Source organism: Malaya genurostris, chromosome 1 (assembly GCF_030247185.1).
Source record: "Malaya genurostris strain Urasoe2022 chromosome 1, Malgen_1.1, whole genome shotgun sequence".
In the NCBI taxonomy this organism is placed as follows: Eukaryota; Metazoa; Arthropoda; class Insecta; order Diptera; family Culicidae; genus Malaya; species Malaya genurostris.
The window spans coordinates 36,548,990-36,572,077 of NC_080570.1; the positions used below are offsets into that span (position 1 = coordinate 36,548,990).

Here is a 23,088-nt window from a genome sequence, read left to right on the forward strand (position 1 = left end):
ATTGTGTTCAAATGGTGCACAGAACGCGGACTGTCACTGAGAAAGATAGCAAACATGGAAGGAGTAAGTGAAAAAGCCGTGCGAAATGCAATCAGGAAGCTCGGTGAGGATAACACCTTTGAGGATAAATCGAAAACGGGTCGAAAAAAAGGTCCTGCTAACCCTCAGTTAGATAAACGTACACTGAAGGCGTTCGAGCAAAAGAAGGAGATTTCAGTTCGGGATGTGGCCAAAAATTGGGCATTTTGAAGTCAAATGTTCTTCGTGCTAAAGAACGTTTGAATCCTCGAACCTATAAGAAGTAGAAACAACCAAAACGTAGTCCGAAACAAAAAGCATCGATCAGGCCGAGGGTTCGAAAGCTGTACAATACGATTCTTGCTGGAAATTTGAACTGCATAATCATGGACGACGAAACCTACGTGAAACTCGATTACAAATCCTTGCCGGGACCACAATATTATACGGTGCAAGAAGAGCAAGTGTTAAACCAGTCCGAGACATCGATTGAAGTCGAAAAATTTGGTAAGAAAGTTATGGTCTGGCAAGCAATTTGTAGCTGCGGTAAGATGTCGAAACCCTTCATCACCACTGCTTCAATGAACAGCGAAATATACATCAAGGAATGTTTACAAAAACGACTTCTACCCATGATTCGAAGCCACAAGGATCCTGTTGTCTTCTGGTCAGATCTTGCTTCTTGCCACTACTCGAAATCAACGGTAAACTGGTATACTACCAAAAATGTCACTTTCGTCCCAAAAGACATGAATCCACCAAATTGCTCACAATTTTGGGCATTAGCGAAGGCACATCTTAGGAAAACATGTCTCGGCAACCGAAACCATTCAACAGTTCGAAAAAGATTAGAAAAAAGTGTCGCCAAGAAGTCTGTACGGAATTTAATGAGGAACGTTCGCAAGAAGGTGCGCCAGCTAGTCTACAATGGCTAAGTAGCAAATGTTGAGAATAATATTCTGTTGTTGTAGTCTAATATTATCAGTATATCGAATAAAATTTGAATATCTAACACTGGTGAATTATTTACAGCGAAATCAAAGTGCGTTCATACTTTCTGGGACAGTCTTTATGCTGATAAATTCAGTAGACAGTTACTGATCTGGCAAACGATTTACATCTGTGGACTCGAAATTCATCAAAGTCTTTTTGAAAACCGCATTCATCAAAGTTTCTTTGAAAACCTATAGTATAGTTTTGGTTGATTTCGCTAGTTACCACTACAGTGCTGAAATATTGTACTTTAACAACGAAAACTACATCAACCCCCATTTCAATTGCTCTCGATTTGACCTGTTTTTTCCTTCCATTGAAACCACAGACAAATCTGTGGTTAAACAATCAATCGAGAAATTTTGTTTGTTGCGTTTTTACTTGCGTTGAATATGTAATGACGTGAAAATATGAAAAATTTCACTAAAGGCCAGGTTTCTCCAAAACTTTCATTTGTTTACCTTTATTCTCAATTTCCGTCGAATCAGAGTATTTTGAATGAATGTAAAAATTTGCATTCTGAATGAATAAAACAACCGAAAAATTTTTATCGATTTTTTTTCAACATGGCGACCCTGTAAACAACTGCTCGAACTCGTCCGATTTATTGGTGAGTGTCATCATTTCTTGGAAACGAATCATCTGAAAGCAAAAAGCAAAAACAGTTCCATATTCTGTATCCAATTGACTGAGAAAGAAAAAAAACAAAATGACTAATTTGCAACCCTTTTTTTGCTTAGGTTAACTAACAATGAATATTTTTGGTTGTAGCGCACACGATAGAGAGACGGGTGAAAAGTAAAAGGACGTTTGGTTCATGTTAACAGGTGTGAAGTGTTTTCCCTCCTCATTTTTCGATTGCACGTACCTTCGGGACTAATTCGATAACAAATTTTCGATATTTTGAAAATTATTTGGAGGAATCTGGCCTTGATGGTGATCAGTATTGAAATAATTCGCCCGTTATGCAATTATGTATTTTGAATTCCGAATACTGCAGTTCTTTAAGCTACCTATAAACTATGAACTTTTCAAAACATGTTTTTTTATCTTCGAATGTGTTGAGAATTTAGATTTTGTTTTGTAATGTTTCAGAATTTTGAAAGACTTAAATATAAGAAGTGGCGAATTTTGAAGATTACTAAAATATGGTAAACAAGCTTAGGTTTTGAAAATACTGGAGTGCAAACAACTGTACTCAGTAGTTCATGAAGAGGGAAAGAAAGTTTATCGCCCATCAGACTCGTTTCGAGTGACATTTGCCGGGTCTGCGTTGCCGTCCCATGTCTATGTCGATAAAATTCGCCTCCCTGTTCGGCTTTTTGTTCCAAATGTAATGAATTGTACGAACTGCAAAAAATTCGGCCACACAGCTACTTACTGTAGTAATAAACCAAAATGTATTAAGTGTGAAGGGCCTCATAAAGATAATGATTGCAACAAGGAAATTGAAAAATGTATTTATTGTGGGAATAGTCCTCATGATGATATTTCAGTATGCACTGCATTTAAAGTGCACAAAGACAAAATTAAGCTTTCTTTAAAAGCACGGTCTAAGCGCACATATGCAGAAATGCTTAAAACGGTCATTGATGTCCCCCCTTTGGAAACCGAAAACGGGTTTTCAAATCTAGAGGAACCAGAGGACTCTGACTCTGACGAAAATAGTGAAGGTAATTCGTTTATCACTACCCAAGGGTCAGTTAAGAGAAAGAAGTCTTCCTCCAAATTACCAAAAAAGACACCTAAAATTTCATCTTCAAAAAAAGATCCCCGTGTTAAACAAAAAAAGTCAAAACCAAAGACTGTGCCTCCTGGTTTGTCAAATTCACAAACCAATCCAGGATCTAGTACAGAAAAAGATAATAATCCAGTGGGCTCCATTTCACAGCCACCAACAGGATTACTGAAGTTTTCGGAAATTGTTGAATGGATTTTCTCAGCATTCAATATATCTGAACCCTTAAAGACCCTCATAATGGCATTCCTTCCAATAGCTAGAACCTTTTTGAAGCAGTTATCAGCTCAATGGCCAATTGTCTCAGGTTTTGTATCTTTTGATGGATAATTTATCACCCGTCGCAAATGATACAATCACTGTCCTGCAGTGGAATTGTCGAAGCATCATGCCAAAACTTGATTCATTTAAAATATTATTGCATAGTCAAAAATGTGATGTATTTGCTTTATGCGAAACATGGCTTACTTCAAACATAGCTTTAAATTTTAATGATTTTAACATTATACGTCTCGATAGAGACTCTCCGTATGGTGGAGTGCTTTTGGGAATTAAGAAATGCTATTCCTTTTATAGATTAAACATCCCTTCAACTTCTAGTATAGAAGTTGTTGCTTGCCAAATAAACATTAAAGGCAAAGATATTTGCATAGCTTCGGTTTATATTCCTCCAAAAGCACAAGTTGGACAGCGACAGCTTAATGAAATGGTTGAAGCCCTTCCTGCTCCACGATTGATTCTGGGGGATTTAAATTCGCACGGTATTATGTGGGGTTCCGTTTACAATGATAGCAGATCATCTTTAATACAAAACATTTGTGACAATTTTAGCATGACGGTATTAAATATGGGTAGCATGACACGGATCCCAAGACCTCCTGCACGCCCAAGTGCATTAGATCTATCTCTTTGCTCAACATCAATTCGACTAGATTGCACCTGGAAAATATTGCCTGATTTACACGGTAGCGATCATTTACCAATCATCATCTCAATTAGCTGTAACAAATGTATTGCTAATTCAGCTAGTATTCCATATGATTTGACAAAAAATATCGACTGGATTAAATACCAAAGTAGAATCTCTAGTATTTTGAATTCAATGGAAGAGCTCCCTCCACTTGAAGAATATGACTTCCTCGTTTGTTCGATTCTGGAGGCAGCAGAACAATCCCAAACTAAACGCTTTCCTGGGCCAACGACTAACAGAAGGCCTCCCAACCCCTGGTGGGACAAAGAGTGCTCAGAGGCTAAACTCGCAAAACAAAATGCTTGCAAGACGTTTCTAAAACGGGGAGGAGGAACTCCTCAGAATTTTGAAAAACTAATGGTTTTAGAAACCAAGTACAAGAGCATACTTCGAGCCAAAAAATGTAGCTATTGGAGACATTTTGTCGAAGGTTTGTCAAGAGATACCTCAATGAGCACTCTTTGGAACACGGCCAGACGAATGAGGAATCGTAACGTGGGCAATGAGAGTGATGAATACTCGAACCGATGGATATTTGACTTTGCTAGGAAAGTTTGCCCAGATTCTGTTCCTACGCAAAGCATTATACGGGAATCTCCTCCAAATAATGGTTTTAATAATAACCCATTTTCAATGATGGAATTTTCTATAGCACTCTTGTCTTGTAACAATAACGCTCCAGGGTTGGACAGAATTAAATTCAACTTGGTGAAGAATCTGCCCAACCTCGCAAAAAGGCGTTTGTTGGAATTGTTCAACAAGTTTCTTGAGCAAAATATTGTTCCACCTGACTGGAGACAAGTGAAAGTTATCGCCATTCAAAAACCGGGGAAACCAGCTTCCAATCACAACTCATATAGACCCATTGCGATGTTGTCCTGCATCAGAAAATTGTTCGAAAAAATTATTCTACGACGTCTCGACACTTGGGTCGAGACGAACGGTTTGTTGTCAGATACTCAGTTTGGCTTCCGTAGAAATAAAGGGACGAATGATTGCCTTGCATTACTTTCGTCTGACATCCAAATTGCCTTCGCTCAAAAGCAACAAATGGCATCTGTATTTTTAGACATTAAAGGAGCATTTGATTCAGTTTCCATTGATGTTCTTTCAGACAAGCTCCACCAACATGGACTTCCAGCGGTTATAAATAATTATTTGCACAACCTTTTGTCAGAGAAGTGCATGTATTTTTCACATGGCGATTTGGCAACATTCAGAATTAGCTACATGGGTCTCCCGCAAGGCTCATGCCTCAGTCCGCTCCTCTATAATTTTTACGTGAATGACATTGACAGCTGTCTAGTAACCCCATGTACACTAAGACAATTGGCAGATGATGGCGTGGTTTCAGTTACTGGGCCCAAAGCTATTGATCTGCATAAACCATTGCAAGATACCTTAGATAACTTGTCCGTTTGGGCTGTTCATCTTGGTATCGAATTCTCTGCGGAGAAAACAGAGTTAGTCGTCTTTTCAAGAAAGCATGATCCCGCGCAGCTTCAGCTCCATATGATGGGAAGAATGATCCAACAGGTTTTAACTTTTAAATACCTCGGGGTGTGGTTCGATTCCAAATGCACGTGGGGAGGACACATTAGGTATCTGATAACGAAATGCCAACAAAGAGTAAATTTTCTTCGAACAATAACAGGATCTTGGTGGGGTGCTCATCCGCAAGATCTAATAAAATTGTATCAAACAACGATACTTTCAGTGATGGAATATGGATGCGTTTGTTTTCGTTCCGCTGCAAACTCTCATATTATCAAACTTGAGCGAATTCAGTACCGTTGTTTGCGAATTGCCTTAGGCTGCATGCATTCGACACATACAATGAGTCTTGAAGTTCTGGCGGGAGTTCTTCCATTAAAAGATCGATTTTGGGAGCTTTCATCACGCCTGCTAATAAGATGTGAGGTGCTGAATCCCATGGTAATTAATAATTTCGAACGACTAGTCGAGCTTCGATCTCAAACAAAATTCATGACAGTATATTTTAACCATATGTCACAGGAAATCAACCCTTCAAGATATATTCCTATCCGTGTCAGCCTCCTAAATGTCCCTGACTCAACTTTATTTTTCGATACATCCATGCAGCGCGAAGTGCGTGGAATCCCGGATCATCTACGTTCGACGGAAATCCCAAAAATATTTTCAAGTAAGTTCAGGCATATTGACTCTGAGAAAATGTTTTACACGGACGGATCGCGAATTGAAGAAGCGACAGGGTTTGGTATGTTCAACAATAATGTTTCGGCCTCATTTAGGCTTCAAGAACCTGCATCTGTTTATATAGCAGAGCTAGCAGCAGTTCATTATAGTTTGAGTGTAATCGTCACATTAATTCCAAACCATTATTTCCTCTTCACAGATAGTCTGAGTGCAATTGAAGCCATTCGCTCAAACATGACTGGCAAGACTGAACCGTTTTTCCTGGGCAAAATAAAACAGTGCCTGAACGACATATTGAACAATAATTATCTAATCACTATAGTCTGGGTCCCGGCTCATTGTTCCATTCCTGGCAATGAAAGAGCCGATATTTTAGCCAAACGTGGTGCTATTGAGGGTGAAATTTATGAGAGACCAATTGCTTTCAACGAATTCTATAGCTCGTCTCGCCAAAGAACACTTGCCAGCTGGCAAGCTTCTTGGGATAAAGATGATCTGGGTCGGTGGATGCACTCAATTATTCCGAAAATATCGACAAAGGCATGGTTCAGGGGACTGGATGTGAGTAGAGATTTCATTCGTGTGATGTCCAGACTCATGTCCAATCACTACACGTTAGATGCACATCTCCTTCGAATTGGGCTCTCCGAGACTAATCATTGTGCTTGCGGAGAAGGTTATCGGGATATTGATCATGTCGTTTGGACATGCGTGGAGTATCGTGATGTCAGATCTCAACTAATAAATTCTTTGCGTACCCAAGGTAGACTATCCAATATCCCAGTTCGAGACATTCTTGCTTGTCGTGACCTTTCATACATGAAACTTATTTATCATTTCATAAAGAAAACTGGAGTTTCAATTTCATTAAGGCCCCTTTCAAGACTTAGTTCTGATCCCAGCTGCGTCCATGAGTTCAACCAATAGCTAAATTAGAATAAAAATAATGTAATGATACAAACAAACTCGAAACAGTTTATGAAATTATTAACAAAATGTCTGAAAATAACAGCTTATTTTATAATTTATAGAAGTTAATCGTTTGGTTCAAATAATATTTCCGAGTAGATTTCATAATTAATGACGAGTTACCTAAGATGATATTTAAGTAATAAGAGAATATGTTTTAATAAATTCAAAACGTTGTGACTATGTTAGAATTAAATTAGGATAAGAATATTATGTAAAAGTGATGCTACGGCGAAGAAAAACTTATGTAAACTGCCTTAAGAAATAAACGTATTTATGAAAAAAAAAAGCTTAGGTTCGTTTGAAAGCTACTTTTTCACTGTAGACTAAGTTAGAAGATCAAATGGGCGACACTTTCGGGTACGGAGATATAATGGTATAAGTGACGTAAGCGACAAAACGGGTTATTTTTTACCACTCAATTTTCTGGGAGATGGCTGAGTCGATTTCAATAAGTAGAGATACGGGTAATCGCCCTTATTCTGAATAAGGACGTATTGGTTTTTCGATCGAACATGGTTCGGTCGATTCCTAGCTACCTTTGATTTTGCTAGCGTTATTGGAATACGAATGAAATACGATCGAAACAACGTTACGTCGTTATTCAGAATAAGGGTGAATGGCTGCACGGATTTACACAATTCTTTTTCTATCGATTTCTTCGCGTTTAGCCTTCGGCTCATCAGTGCTTAAAACAGTTCAAATTGAACCGGCATCTCCGATGATGAAGGATTTCAGTACATGTTTGACAATTTTTTCCAGCTTGAACTCAATATGGATTAGAAGAACATGCAGTTCTGGAACTGTGAAAAACATTTTTATGATTTCGTAAGTTTTTATTACTGCAAAGCCCCCCCCCCCCCAAAATTGACTTAAAAACAGCGTTATCGATATGAATATTTTAGAAGAACGTTGAATAAATTTGAAAAAACCTTTTTTAACCCACCTAATGGTGTAATGATTCCCTTCTCATATTACCTATATTTTCGTAACATTCACTAGAAAATTCTGTCAATTTTTTTTTTCAAACTTGAATAAATCCAAAAGAATTCTCTACCATCACCTTTTCAATTTGTAAACAGTTATGCCATGTTAATATAGATTTAAATGTGGCAACGTGCAGGACGTTTTACAAAATTGAACTAAGCACGCTGTGTGCTAGGCTATGGCGTTTTATTCTTTCTTACCAGCACGTACCGATGTGTACCGATTTTGCATCATTTTTTATGACAGTTTGAAAGTTTTGATACTCATTGCTCTATAATTTCGGAACCGGAAGTCGGATCTGGATGAAATTGCTTTATTTTGAATCATGATTTGTGAAAATCAGTCTAACCGTTGCTAAGAAATCGAAGTGAGCTCCGGGTTTGGAGCTTTTCTTCACTATAACCGGTGCTTCCGGAAGCGGAAATCGGGCACTAGTAGCACAGACTAACAGGACACTCAAATTAGATTCTTCAATCATTTTAACGGTCATTTCGAATATTCCTTTATTTGGGACAGTACTCACATGTGTCATGATGGCGCCACGTTACCCTATCAAAAACATCCTGTCTGTCATCTAAACTGTGTTTATTTTTTTTTCATTTACCAACAGAGTTGCCATTCATACAGAATTACCTGTAATGTATTGATTTGTATACGTCGATGCGAATTTCATGCAGGATACAGATTTATTATATATTGCCAAAACTATATACATAATTGTGCCTACTTCTCATCCTCCAACGCAAGACAAAATCGAACCCGTTTTGTTACAATATTTACTTGCTTCTGGTTTGCCGCCACTTAATTTCGGGTGAAAACTACCAAAACCATAAAAAATAGAGTAGATGAACAACGTTGAGTCAAATAAATGGTTACCTTCCAACATCGCTAAAAAAGTTAAATATATTATCAACGTAATCCAATAATTTATTGTGACGATTCATTTTCAAATATTTCGATGAAATCAGGCATCCCTGCAAGCAGCTGATCGGTGTTGACAAACGAGGGAAAACCAACTGGTAAAAAACCTTTTACATAACACAAGGGGTGTACAGATAGTAAATAGTTCGCGCAGTACAATATAGGTGGAGCTAGTGCATCACGAAAAATTATTTTTTATAAGAATTTACTCATGCTGTCATGTCTGTTAGTCTGTGCTAGTAGTCCCAAAGTAGATTTATATATCCACTAACTAACAAGATCGGCCAACTGGATGAATTAAGCAGTTAGTTCGATTAAAATGTGCGCCTCGTTTCGCCATCGCTTGTGATACTCATGAAATTGAAAATTTTCACTAATCGCTTTGTAATACCGGAACCGGAAGTCGGATCGGGATAAAATTCAACAGCGATCTATGGGACCGTGAGACCTTTCATTTGAATCTAAGTTTGTGAAAATCGGTTCAGGCATCTCTGAGAAAATCGAGCACACATACGCACACATACAGACATTTGTTCAGTTCGTCGAGCTGAGTCGAATGGCAAATGACATTCGGCCCTCCGGGCCTCGGTTCAAAAGTCGGGTTTCACAGTGATTGTATAGCCTTTCTATATGAGAAAAGCAAAAACCAAAAATATCGTTTCACGAAACTTATCCGCATGCCGTTTGATGATTTGGACATCGGCCTTCTGCTGTAATTCCATTGTTTATTCAAACTTGAGAGTGCTTGAGATTTATTAGATTAACTCAATCAAAGTACTGAATTCAATTGATAACTGCGAATAACTTCGGTCCTTTGATAATTCTGCAGTCTGAGTATCGTTTAAATTCGGTAGAATTCATTGTTGCAAGAAATAATTTGATCCCGATATGAATTTTGGGAGGGACGAAATTCTCCGGAACAGCCTGTAATGGTATAAAGCTTGCTTCAGATAGGATTGGAACATCATTATCATTAAATTCAAGATCTTTTATTGTACAAATGTAGCTTTTTCTTCATACTTGTAAGAAAAAATACGGATAAAATTATTCGTCACGGTTTTCGAAGGAATTCTCGAATTTTTCCTGTAACACGGCTCATTAGGCGGCGCACACCTTCTTCGTCCATCGTTTTAGCTATCTTATTCCATCAGGTCGTCATCTGATTGATGTCTTTGACAACATTTCCCTTTGCCTTGAGTCTCCTCTTCATGATTGCTCAGTATTTCTCAATAGGGCGGAACTGGGGGCAGTTGGGTGGGTTAAGGTTTTTCGGAACAAACTGGACCCCTTTCTCTGCATACCATTCTTGAATGACTTTGCTGTAATGACAGCTTGCCAAATCTGGCCAAAACATTACGGGATGGTCGTGGGATCGAATGAACGGCAAAATTCGTTTTTGGAGACACTCTTTTCGGTATTGTTCCGATGTCATTTGTAACGAAAACTTTCGTTTTTTCGCCACAGCTGCAAATGCTTTGTCAAATCATAAATTTTCTTGCAAATTTATCGGCAAAAACAAATTTCAATTTGGATTTGCCCGAAGTCAGTCTTGACATAGGTTTCATCGTCCATCAGAAGACACCCGTCGAACTAGGTCAGCACCTGGTCATATAGTTCCCTAGCACAAATTTTGACCACACTATTCTGTTTTATGGTCCGATTTGGCTGTTTGCTAGCTCGATACGACTTGATTCCTTCCCGGAGTCGAGTTCTCCTCACGGTTCTATGGGCAGCACCGAATTTTCTGGCCAAATCACGGTCCGACAGATTAGGATTCCTCTTAATCGTCTTCAAAATCTTACCACGCAGTTTCCGGTTGACAGTTCCACTCCGACGATTGGCTTGAGGCTTCCGAATCGTCGTCAATGTTTCCTTATACAGTTTGATAACGCGCCATACGGTATTTCTGGGTAATTTCAGCTGTTTAGCTAGCCTAGATGCAGAGCAAAATGGATTTTCCGAATAACTATGCACAATTTTTCCCCTTATTTCGGCTTCCATGTTGATTGTTTACAAAGTACAGTCGATTTGCGGAATGTCAAAAATCATACGTGATGCTGACAAAATTCCCGACACGTGGGCGCCAAGAACTTCCATTTCCGTCCACCAGGAGCGCCACAATATGAGCAAAAGTTTGTTCCAATTCTAAATGAAGCAAGCTTTTAATGGCGTAAGCGACAAAACGCTTTTTTTTTAACCACTCAATTTTCTCAGAAATTGCCAAGCCGATTTTACCAAGCATAGGCTCATTTGGAAGCTACTATTGAATTGTGAATCAAGTTCGAAAATCAAATGGCTGGGACTTCTGGTTCCGGACATATAATGGTATGAGTGACGAAAACGAATAACCGCACAATTTTCATCGGATGAACTTTTTCGAAGATGACTCAACAAAGTTCGATAAACTTTGGCTTATTTGAAGGCTAACATTGTCAATCAAATTTGGAAGAGTTATGGAGAACATTTTTAAGAGATAATTAAGACAATTTTCATAAACAACCGAGTATTATGGTCGTATACAAAATTCGTGAATTTTATCCGAATCCGAAGATGATCTCACAACGATAGATCTACGATCGTGACGACGAATTATTGGACAAAGTCAGAGCTAATAAAAGTCCTTTTCATTTACTCAAAATAGTCGACAATGACGAGAAATTATGGTCACTTCCAGCTTCGCTTGCAAACTATGAGAATGCAATCCATTTGCAGTCAACGACATAAGCCGAACAGTAGTTTCAAAATTATGTTCTTTCTTTCATTTGCCTTTTCAGTCCTTTTCGGCTCTGCAGTCCCATCGCATACTGTGCAGTGTCGATATTCAACCGAAGGTTTGAGAATCGATAACGACAGAAAAAAGTTTCACAGTGACTTTTACCTGACGGTGCTCGAATCTGTAGTAGTTTTGGTTTCCAAAGAGGTTCTGGGATGTGATTACTTCTATTTATCATATTTTAGAGACTCTTATCTTCAATACATCGGTGAAAGAATGAGAATTGAAATCTTGCTGAATCTCCCTGCAGACATTAGTTCGGTTTCGTCTTGTCAAAGAGGAAAGAGTGGCAGTTGAACTCTTTTTTTTTCAATGAAAAACGAAAATGCTTCCTATCTCTTCGTTTGTTCTAGTGTCGGTCATTTACGAATGAGACAGTAACAGTTCGGCTGAAAAGTTCGTATCGTTTAATAGAAACACACATTTTTTTGCCAAAATTCGTTTTTATTATTCAACATAATTGCCATCAGAGGCGATACAGCGATTATAGCGATCTTCCAACTTTTCGATACCATTTTTGTAGTACGATTTGTCCTTTGCCTCAAAATAGGCCTCAGTTTCAGCGATTACCTCTTCATTGCTTCTAAATTTTTTACCAGCGAGCATTCTCTTGAGGTCTGAGAACAGGAAAAAGTCACTGGGGGCCAAATCTGGAGAATACGGTGGATGAGGGAGCAATTCGAAGCCCAATTCGTTCAAATTCAGCATGGTTTTTATCGACTTGTGACACGGTGCATTGTCTTGATGAAACAAAACTTTTTTGTTCTTTAAATGAGGCCGTTTTTTTTGGAAATTTCGTCCTTCAAACGCTCTAATAACGCTATATAATAGTCACTGTGGATGGTTTTTCCCTTTTCAAGGTAGTCGATGAAAATTATACCATGCGAATCCCAAAATACAGACGCCATAACCTTACCGGCCGATTGTTGAGTCTTTCCACGCTTTGGGTTCGGTTCATCGCGTGCAGTCCACTCAGCTGACTGTCGATTGGACTCCGGAGTGAAGTGATGGAGCCATGTTTCGTCCATTGTTATATATCGACGAAAAAAATCGGTTTTATTTCGATATAACAGCTCCAAACACTGCTCAGAATTATCAATTCGTTGTTGTTTTTGATCGATTGTGAGCTCACAGGCACCCATTTTGCACAAAGCTTTCTCATATCCAAATATTCGTGAATAATATGTCCAACACGTTCCTTTGATATCTTTAGGGTGTCAGCTATCTCGATCAACTTCACTTTACGGTCATTGAAAATCATTTTGTGGATTTTTTTCACGTTTTCATCGGTAACAGCCTCATTTGGACGTCCACTGCGTTCATCGTCTTCGGTGCTCATATGACCACTACGAAATTTTGCAAACCACTTACGAATTGTTGCTTCGCCCGGTGCAGAGTCCGGATAACTCTCATCAAGCCATTTTTTGGTATCGGCGGCACTTTTTTTCATCAAAAAGTAGTGTTTCATCAACACACGAAATTCCTTTTTTTCCATTTTTTTCACAATAACAAAAGTAGCTTCACTCAAAATGCAATATCTCACAAACTAATAATCAGACAGCTGTCAAATTTATACACGTATCTTTTGAAGGTTGGTACTAACTGAAAATGGTATGGATTTAATTCTAGTGGTGCCCTCTCATAGAAACGATACGAACTTTTCAGCCGATCTGTTAAAATAACGAAAACGAGGATGTTGGATTCGATTCTTTAATTGAGAATGCGTGACAATTTCAAGCTCTGGACAAAATTATGATCAGTGAACCAATTACTTTTCAATCCTCTTACTGGTAGCACAGAGAACAGACCAAGTAAAGTAAAGTAAAGGTTCCAATTTGTGTTAAAAAATTTAACGGTTATTTTAAAAAGCATTCACCAAGTAGCAATTCTCCTGTAGAGGCGCTTCGAGCGGCCCAGCAGTCGCTTATGGGCTTTTGCGTTCGAGGTAATCATTGCATACAAAGTCGTACGCAACAGTGATTTTTAACGGATTTTCACTTGTATGCTTTACACAGCTCTCTTGAAAAAGTTTGTACTAGCTTGGATGTCTGGTCTCTGTGATCTGGTAGTATTGGTATTGCTTCGGCACATGTTGACTGATACGACTTCGCAGTCTCATTGTCCTGCATTATCTGACCTCACAGGTTTCAGTGCATGATGATGCACACTAATGTGGTTTATCTACTCCGACTTAGGTACATTCAGCGAAATCGTATTGGTAAATTTTTTACTAGCGACCGGCTAACGTGAGAAAATACGAAAGCTCCCATTCTATCTCTAATTGCCTATTATCAAAGGATAGGAAGGAAATCGGTGCATTCGGTTCGAAGTTTTGTCTTATTGTATTACAAATTCATCAATGAAATCTTCGTGTCATTCCGAAAAATTTTTGTTCGTGAAAAACAGAATCACAGAAACTATATTTGTGTCCCATCAGTTATCCCCTGACGACGCTCATGTTGTTCCATGACATACTAGGATGACATCGCTCAAAGTGCTCAAACCACCGCCTACTACTACTACTACTACTACTACTACTACTATTACTACTAGATTGATGTTCCCTGTTCCGTTTCTCCACCTTTACCACCGACCGTCGGTATTCGTCCGTGCTTCGTTCGGTTCACTTTATCACAGCGTCCTTCTGTTCATTATGTCACCGTCGTCGATATTTCCTTCGGAATTCATATTTGCCCGTTGATTGATTTGCCATGTTTTTGTTGTTGTTGTTGATGATGATGATGATGGCATTGACTGCAAGCTGCTGGAATTTCCGGGGACGACTCCGAGTGCGGAGGCGGTGTTCGCAGTTTGAGCGCTACCAGCGCATTTCCCAGAATCAATCTATCCGCCTGGATTCCGTTGTTGTGGGCTTCGGGTGCACCAATAAATCAATTACCTACCGCTTTGTTTGGATTATCAAGCACTGTGGAAAGTGGAATCAATTAGAGCATCCATTTCGTGCCGGCTGGAATGATTTCAGCGCGTGGTGGTGGTGGTGGTGGTGGTGAGTGTCAATTTACCATTAATTTGAATTTAAGGCGGTACTTTTCCGTAACCGAGAATTCAAATTGTTTTAAATTACACCCCCGGAAGGTTTTTCTCCATGAAACTGACCCCCGGTGCGTTTGCGGCAATAATTATGCAAATTTTATTAGTTCACTAATCAGATTAGCGCGGCAGCTTAAAAAGTCACCGCCTGCTGTGCCGTCCAAGGCGCTGCGGTTTGCTTTATTATTCCAGGGGCCGCCATTTTGAAGGGTCACCGTTTTTGTTTACCGCAGCACTTTGGCGTTCATTGGCCTGCGAGTGAGACACCAATGTCGTCGGCTGCATGGACGGGATCTAGATTATTATAAGCCGTAATTGACTATTAACCAGCTAATTAAGACAGACCCCCGTGCTTGGAACGTTAAATCACATTACCGGTTTTTTTTATTCGAGTGGCTAAGATAACAGATTAATTAGAAAAAAGCGGTTCTTAAGACTTAAATGATTTTTTATATTGCGTTTCGTCTTCGATTTTACCAATTTGAACAGTTCAAATAAAGCTGCTAGTGTAAACTTAGCAGCTCAATGTGAATTCCTTTCACATGTTTCTATCCATACAACAGTCTCGACAAGCATGGAATCATGGAGTTTCTACGAATTCATTTGCGGACTATAGTTAGATTTTCTCCGGAAACCACTTTATTTGAAATACGCCGAAGAAGGGGGATTTGCTCACATACGCCATAACCAAACAGATTCGTTTTACTCGGTAAAATCAAATCATCAAAAGGAAATGTTTCAACGTTTATTCTCCAATATTGACAATAGAAAAATCTCCATTCGGCAGCGTTTGAGCAGAAACTAATACAGAGCTAGGGGAAGGTTTTTGGAAAAAAAACTCTTTATCACTTTCGTGAAAGCCCACCTATCCGGGGTCGGAGTCGGTATTGAATCCTAAGCTCAACCAACCATCATCAATCGCCGCCATAAAATTGACGAATGAAGAGATTTTCCCGGTCCCTGCCCCGAAACAGAACTTTCACTAGACGAAAAATCAATTTGGAAATGGTAAACAAACTGTTGATTTAGGCTGACCTTTCGTACGGGTTTTTGGTCGGGGTTCTTGATTGCAACCGACCAAACCAACCAACCGTTGTTTGATCGGGCAGGATGTTGTTGAATCGAAATCTTGAAAGCCCATCAAGCTGTTCGACGGAGAAATTTGATAACGGAGTTGCAGAGCAAGAAACATGGGATGGATGTGAGGTTGAAGATTAAAAAACATTTACCAAACTCGTTCGGTGGAGGGGTGAAGGTGAAGGACTTTAAAAAAGTTTCTAACACAAAAAATTCTAACCGTTGAACGTATTTCACTCTAAGTTGACCGACTTTTCGGTAGAATTCCGGAAGAGCACTGACAACACTGCAACAATCGAAGGTCAATGGCCTTCAACTCCCAGCTTGACAGGGCGATAATCGAAATGCTAATGAAAAACTGAAAATAGTGAAATATTTATTAACATGTTTCAATTTGCCGGTTGATTGCCGTAGGCTACCGGTGATTTTCGTGGATGTTTCGTGTCTCATACGGAGATCACATACAGAGTGGCAAGTGACCGGAAAAAAAACCTATTCTTAATCCATCTTGCGGTGCGATAATGTCTTCTTCTTTCATCGACACAGTCTAATTAAAGTATTTTTTTTTTACTTTTTATTGATGCAATTTCTGAAACTAATTTGGTCTTATTTTTGACACCAATTTATTCAGACTGATTCGGGTAGTTCACAAAAGCATGCTTCAGGCGTTTACGTCAATAATACATTTATTAATACATTCGAAAGTGATTATAGGTCGCTAACTGATCGAAAAAAATGTCGATTACGTCACTTGTGCGATTATGTCTCCGAAACGTGAAATATTTTCCAAATCGCCCTACAGCCCAATTTTAGTCTCGAACGAACTTAAAATTATTGATATCGGTTAATCCATCCCATCCGTGCAAGAAAATTGAGCGGTAATGAGTTTTGATGTTTACGTTAGTCATGCCATTATATCACCGGAACCGTAAGTGACAGCCATTTGAACTTCAATCCTGTTATATTGATTAGTAGTAGTTTCCACACGAACCTAGCTTTGTTTAAATCGATTCAGCCATCCACGAGAAAATTTAACAGAGAAAAAAAGCGCGTTACTTTTTTGTAATTTATAGGCGTTACGAAGCGTTACATGCGTTACTCTTTTGTAAGTTTCACGAAGCGTTATCTGGGTTATTATTTTGTCCTTATTATTTTTACGTTTCGTCTTTGACTCATCAGTGCAGAGCAGTTCAAATTGAACTGCTTTGTGCTAAACTCGGCAGTTCAATTTGAACCGCTAAGCAGACGTAAAGTTTCTGCTACTTACAGAACACTTTTTGTTTTGCAACAAAGTGCAATGTCTTTTCTGACGTGCCGAACGAAAACGTGTTTTCGACTATTTCTGGCCGATGCAGGTATGGTAATTTAGGGGTTAGCCAAATTTTGTGCTAGGGCACATAACCGTTTTCATTATTTTTACGTTTCGTCTTTGGCTCATCAGTGCAGAGCAGTTCAAATTGAACTGATTTGTGCTAAACTCGGCAGTTCAATTTGAACCGCTAAGCAAAAACCGCGTTACGAAACATTACTCTTTTGAAAGTTATAGGCGTTACGAAGCGTTACTTTTTTGTAAGTTATAGACGTTACGAAGCGTTACATGCGTTACTTTTTTATAAGTTCCATGAAGCGTTACATGCGTTATTTTTTGTATGTTATAGGCGTTACGAAGCGTTACATGCGGTACTTTTTTGTGAGTCATTGGCAGTACAAAGCGTTTCATGCGTTACTTTTTTGTAAGTTAAAGGGTGTTACGAAGCGTTTCATGCGTTACTTTTTTGTAAGTTATAAGCGTTATGAAGCGTTACTTTTTGTAAGTTAAAGGCGTTACGAAACATTACTCTTTTGAATGTTATAGGCGTTACGAAGCGTTACTTTTTGTAAGTTAAAGGCGTTACGAAGCGTCACATACTTTACTTTTTTGTGAGTCGTTAGTGTTACGAAGCGTTACATGCGTTACTTTTTTGTAAGTTGTAGGCGTTACGAAACGTTACATTCGTTACTTTTTATAAGTTAGCGTTACGAAGCGTTACCTTTTTTAAAATTATATGCGTTATGAAGCGTTACGTGCGTTACTTTTTAGTGAGTTATAGGTGTTACGAATCGCTGTTTTTTTTTAAAATATATGCGTTACATGCGTTACTTTTTAGTGAATTATAGGCGTTACATGCGTTACTTTTTTGTGAGTCATTGGCGTTACAAAGCGTTGCGTGCGTTACTTTTTTGTATGTCATAGGCGTTACGAAGCGTTACATGCGTTACTTTTTAGTGAACTATAGGTGTTACGAAACGCTGTTTTTTTTTAAATTATATGCGTTACTTTTTTCTATGTTATAGGCGTTACGAAGCGTTACATGCGTTACTTTTTAGTGAGTTATATGCGTTGCGAAGCGTTACATGCGTTACTTTTTCGTAATTTATAGGCATTACGAAGCGTTACATGCGTTTCTTTTTGTAAGTTACAAGTTCCCTGGCGCCTCCCGAAATCAGAAACAGATAAAAAAAAGATTGAGAAATATTATGGGGCTGGTGATCCTGTAGATTACACTGTGAGATAGAGGTTTTAAGAGTTACTTAATGGTCAAAACTCCACTACCGATTAAGCACGCAGAGGCAGGGCCTCCGAAGAAGAACAGAGACAAAAACCACATAAAATGGAGGATGAAACCGGGGTAAAATAAATGACAATAAAAATAATACAAAAATTGTACTGGACGATCGGGAAGAGAAAGTACGCGAGCATGCCTTAGCTAGGCAAGATTCTGCAGATGAGAAAGATATCCTGCTGCTGGATTCCGCACATGCTTATTGAGGGCCAGAAAGACGAACGCAAGCGCACTTCGTGTACGTGCTTGGCTGAATCCATTATTATACGCCAGAAAACAGAACGATAAATATTTAAAAGGTCTTAGACATGTGTTACAGAAATAACATGACAGTAAATGTAAAGACGTCTCGGGTACAGTCATAATTTTTTTTGGAATACTCCATAATGACAGTTTCAGTGGAAAAGTTCAAAGTGTCTGTTGTAAAAGGCCGGTAAAAGGGCACCCCGAGAATTAGGTACAAAAGTAATCTTCAGTAACACTATTTTTTATTTTTTATCCGGAAGCTAAGCGCCAAAGCTCCAAATGGAAGTCAAAAAACTCACCGCAAAAATCTCCTTCAAGAATCAAAACTATGCTTATCACTTTTTTCGATAGCAAAGGCATCATCCGCGAAAAGTTCGTTCCAACAGGTCAAACGGTCATTGACGCATTTTATATCGAAGTTTTAAAGCATTTGATGGCCAGAATCCATCTTACTCAACCCAAATATAGCGATTCCAGCGAAATGACACTTTTTCACAAATCAATAATTGTTGGTCAGTTTTTGGCCCGAATCAAGTCTGTGTATTGAACCTTCCATCATATTCACCTGATTTAGCGCCGTATGACTTCTCCTTGCTTCCAAAGTTGAAGTTGAAGTTGGAAGGATGTTATTTTGAAGATGTTGAACATTAGAGGCAATTCCACAAATGAGCTGGAGCACGTACTTGAGCCACTATTGAATCGCTATAAGAAACGTATTAATTCGAAGGGAGAATACTTCGAATAATAAATTTGAAAAGATCAAGAAATCTTGTTTAGTGTGCGATTTTTGGAATCAGTCTCGTAACTTAATGGACGAACTGTGTATCAGTTTGAAACCATTGCCCGAAGCGACTGCGACATCATTGAAAAATAATACCAACAGCAAGGGTCCTAAATTACTACCTTCTGGAATTCCTGATTTGTTAGAGTATTGAGTTCAATTTTACTCGCAGAATTCTCCCGGAGAGATATGAGCTCAACCCGAGATCCGAATAATTTACTGAGAAGTAGTTATTGAGTCCTCTCACTCAATAATAATTAAGTGATATATAGAACTGTATTGTAGCCCTAAACACTGGATCTGGTTAACGAATATTGAATCTGAACATTGATTCAGGACTGAGATTCTTTATCCGGATATGGATGAACTTGAAGCAGAATTCAGTATTGTGATTTGGAACATGGATGTGGATTGTGAACCTGAAATCCTGACAGTGATCTTAACCTAGATTGTGAACCTGAACCTGAATTCGAAAAATGGGCTTGGATTCTGGACCAGAATTCTGTATTCTGAACTTTTGATAGAGTTTCTGGAACTAAACTTTGAACCTAGACTGTGGACGTGAGTTCTGTGCCTGGATTCTTGACCAGTATTTTTCCCTTGGACTGTGAATTTGGACTAGAGTCTGGACCTGAGTCCTCAAGGATTTCTCAATCCTAAACTTGAACCTGACTTGTTAACAGAGATTCTAAACCTAGACCAGGTTTCTGAACCCCAGGGCCTGACGATTTTTCTGGATCTTAATACTGAATCTGGACATGGATTTTGAACCAGAATTCTGACAGAGAGATTCTGACCCTGAAGCAGAAATCTGCACTTGAATACTAACCATGGATTTGGATTCTAGACCTGAACCTAATTTCGTGACTTGAACTACTGACGTAGAACTACTGAGTCTTAATCTGGAGCAGGATTCTGGGCCTGGATTTAGGATTCTAAACAAAAGATCTGATAATTTGACAGATATCGTGTACCTGGACCTTGGTCCTGATTTTGGATTCTAAACCTGAATCTGAATTCAGGAATAGAACCCTCGGTTTGGATTCTAGGTCCAAATTTTGTAGCCTGATTAGGGATTTTAATTCTGGATCTAGATTTTGAGCCTGAACCAAATCTCCCCGCTTGGATTCAGAACCTGGATGTGAATGTCGTACGTTCGAGCCCCGACCTGCAAGGATTCTTAGTGTCAGTAGGATCCATAGTACTAACCATGCAATGATTCTGTACGCTGAGAATCGGCTGCGAAGTCTGTTGAAACAGAAAGGTCAAATTCCACAAAAGGAATGTAATGCCAAGACTTTGCTTACCTGAATGGAGTAACTTGACCGAACCTCTGAATATGAATTTGAAATATAAGTGCAGAATCTGAATTCAGAACCTAAATTCGGAACCTCGATACTGGACCAGAATTCTTAATCTGAACCTGGATTCTAAAACGAGATACCTCTTGCCCTATGGATGTTAATTCTGAACTCAGATTCAGATTCTGGACCAAAATTCTTGATAGAGTTTTTAATTGAATCTGGATTCTGGATCTGGAAAACAATTCTCAACCTGGATTTGGTTCTGGGCCAGAATCCAGAAGTTTTGGAACTTGGAACTAGTTCCTGAACCTTGACTCTCCACCTGAATTCTGGACCTTGTTTCAGAACATGGACCTGGATCCCTGAGAGGAAGTCGGGATCCGAATTCTGGGCCTGAATTTGGTACCTGGGTGCTAGACTTGATCTCCTGACCTGGACTTCAGTTTTGGACATGAATTCTTATCCGAGACCTAGACTCTGGATCTGAATTCCTGAAGAAATTTTGGATCTGAACCCAAATACTGATCGGGGAGGAATGATTCTGGACCTTAATTCTGCATTTGAACAAGATTTTGGACTCGAACGCTGAAAATTCATGACTCATGAATGTGAGCCTGAACCTAACATTTTCTTTCTGTATTTTGTATGGATTGAATTTGGAAAAAACACATGATTTGAATTTCTAATAAAACATTTAAACTTTTTTTACTCATTCTTATTTCACCAATTTTTGGCCATAAGGTTTGGAAATAAATTATAGTCACTGGGGGCCAATTCTGGAGAATACAGGGGGATGATGGATCCCAATCCGTACCGCAAATCATTCAATTTTACCGTTGCTTTTATGCATTAATTGATGAAAACTAGAACTTGTCTGACACGGTCAGCTGTTATTCAAACACTAGTGATATCGATAATGGTTTTTAGTCAGATTTTCAATTCAACTGATGTCTGTTTCATAGTACTATTGATGTACACGTCATGTTTTTATTTCATTACTCGCTTGTACATCGAAATCCCAATTAGCAGTATGATTTTTAGCTCACACAAATCTCGCAGAAAGTTACTCGTTTTCTGCACTCCACTGTGGATTAAGAGAAAGTATTATTAGAAGAGCTAAATGTTACAATTCATCAACCAGTAAGTTCGCAAATTTCTTCCTCCGTTACTCTCTCTCTCTGTCATTTAACGGGGTCTCGTTCGTTCCTTCGTTTTTCCGCTGCTCCAACTGACGACTGAAAGATTTAATTTGAAACAACAGCTTTTTAGCCGCCTTGATGGAGACGGGGATGCGCGATGAAAGTGGAATGCAGTGAACTGCACCAAACAAATTAAACCGGGATGACGTTTACTAATGACTTCATTCTTCTGCTTCTTCTTCTTCTTCTGTCCATACCAATCCTCTTCCTTCCGTTCCAGCTGAAATCTGTGTTCTCGGAAGCTTTCGGAATGATTTCCGGAATTGAAAGTGCAATCAAGAGCAGCACGTTCGGGCTTTTGATTAATTAATTCAAGGGGATGATAAACAAGCTGAATCTGTGTGTGTGTGTGTGTGTGTGTGTGTGTGTGTGTGTGAGTTTGTTTTGACGTTTCATCCAAACTTGACGCCGTTCTTCTTTGACTCTAATTGAATAGTTGATGATGAAAAGGTATGATATATTTGACTGAAAAAGTTTTCTTTCAAACGTATTTCACTTTTATTCTGATTGCATCTGGAAAAAAGAGGGAAAGAATTTGTTAAAACGAACGTTACTCGCTAATTCATTTTATTGAAGCGCAGGGAAACTTACCTTTCGTGTTCATTAGCCGTCGCCTACTGTGACTATTTGCATCTAGCGGGTATAATTAATTACATTTCTGTTCGTTTTTTTTTTGTCTCTTTCCTACTTTCGTAGCAACTAGCAAAGCACCGACATCGGCGTGAAAACGTTGCCGATTACGGTGGTGGAGGCCCAACTGGCCGGCGGCAGGAGACGATCATGGCCGGTGCCGATGATGGGGAATTGGAAAATTTCATTGCACTAGCACCGGATGAAGCGGATATTTATAACTTTTCCAACAATCTCATCAACGCGGTGGATAATCAGGACCCGGCAGATGAAAACGGAGCCGAACTGCCGCTGGAGAATGCAAATGATGATGCGAATCCGTTTAATGAATTTCTTAATCCCCCCCGCCAGAATGGTGAGAAACAGGCGGATTCGTCGTGGAGGTTGGAGGTGGATGAACAGCTTCCACCGCCTCAACAACAGCAGGACGACAACGAAGTTGGCAAGAGTAAATATCTTCAACCGCTGAACCGAAGTCAACAACAGACGAGCCCGCTGCTAGCCAGCAGTATTGATTTCTTGAACTCCATCGACGGTGGTTATCTAATGTCGAACGGGATTATCGACGAGAAAGGCAGACAGTTGGTGGATGATGGTGGTAAGTTGTACTTGAGATGCTCGAGAGCCATTTTGTGTACTTTTGTGTGGTG

At 39.1% G+C, this 23,088-nt stretch overlaps 1 protein-coding gene across 1 annotated transcript in view; it reads left to right on the forward strand.

Annotated features, from left to right (window-relative positions):
* The window catches only part of LOC131437139 (uncharacterized), a 173,083-nt gene that overhangs the window by 141,076 nt on the left and 8,919 nt on the right, over positions 1–23,088 (forward strand). Inside the window, exon 3 of the mRNA XM_058606307.1 lies at positions 22,505–23,036. Within this exon, the coding sequence (XP_058462290.1) occupies positions 22,505–23,036 (532 nt within the window). The remainder of the gene's footprint in view (positions 1–22,504; positions 23,037–23,088) is intronic.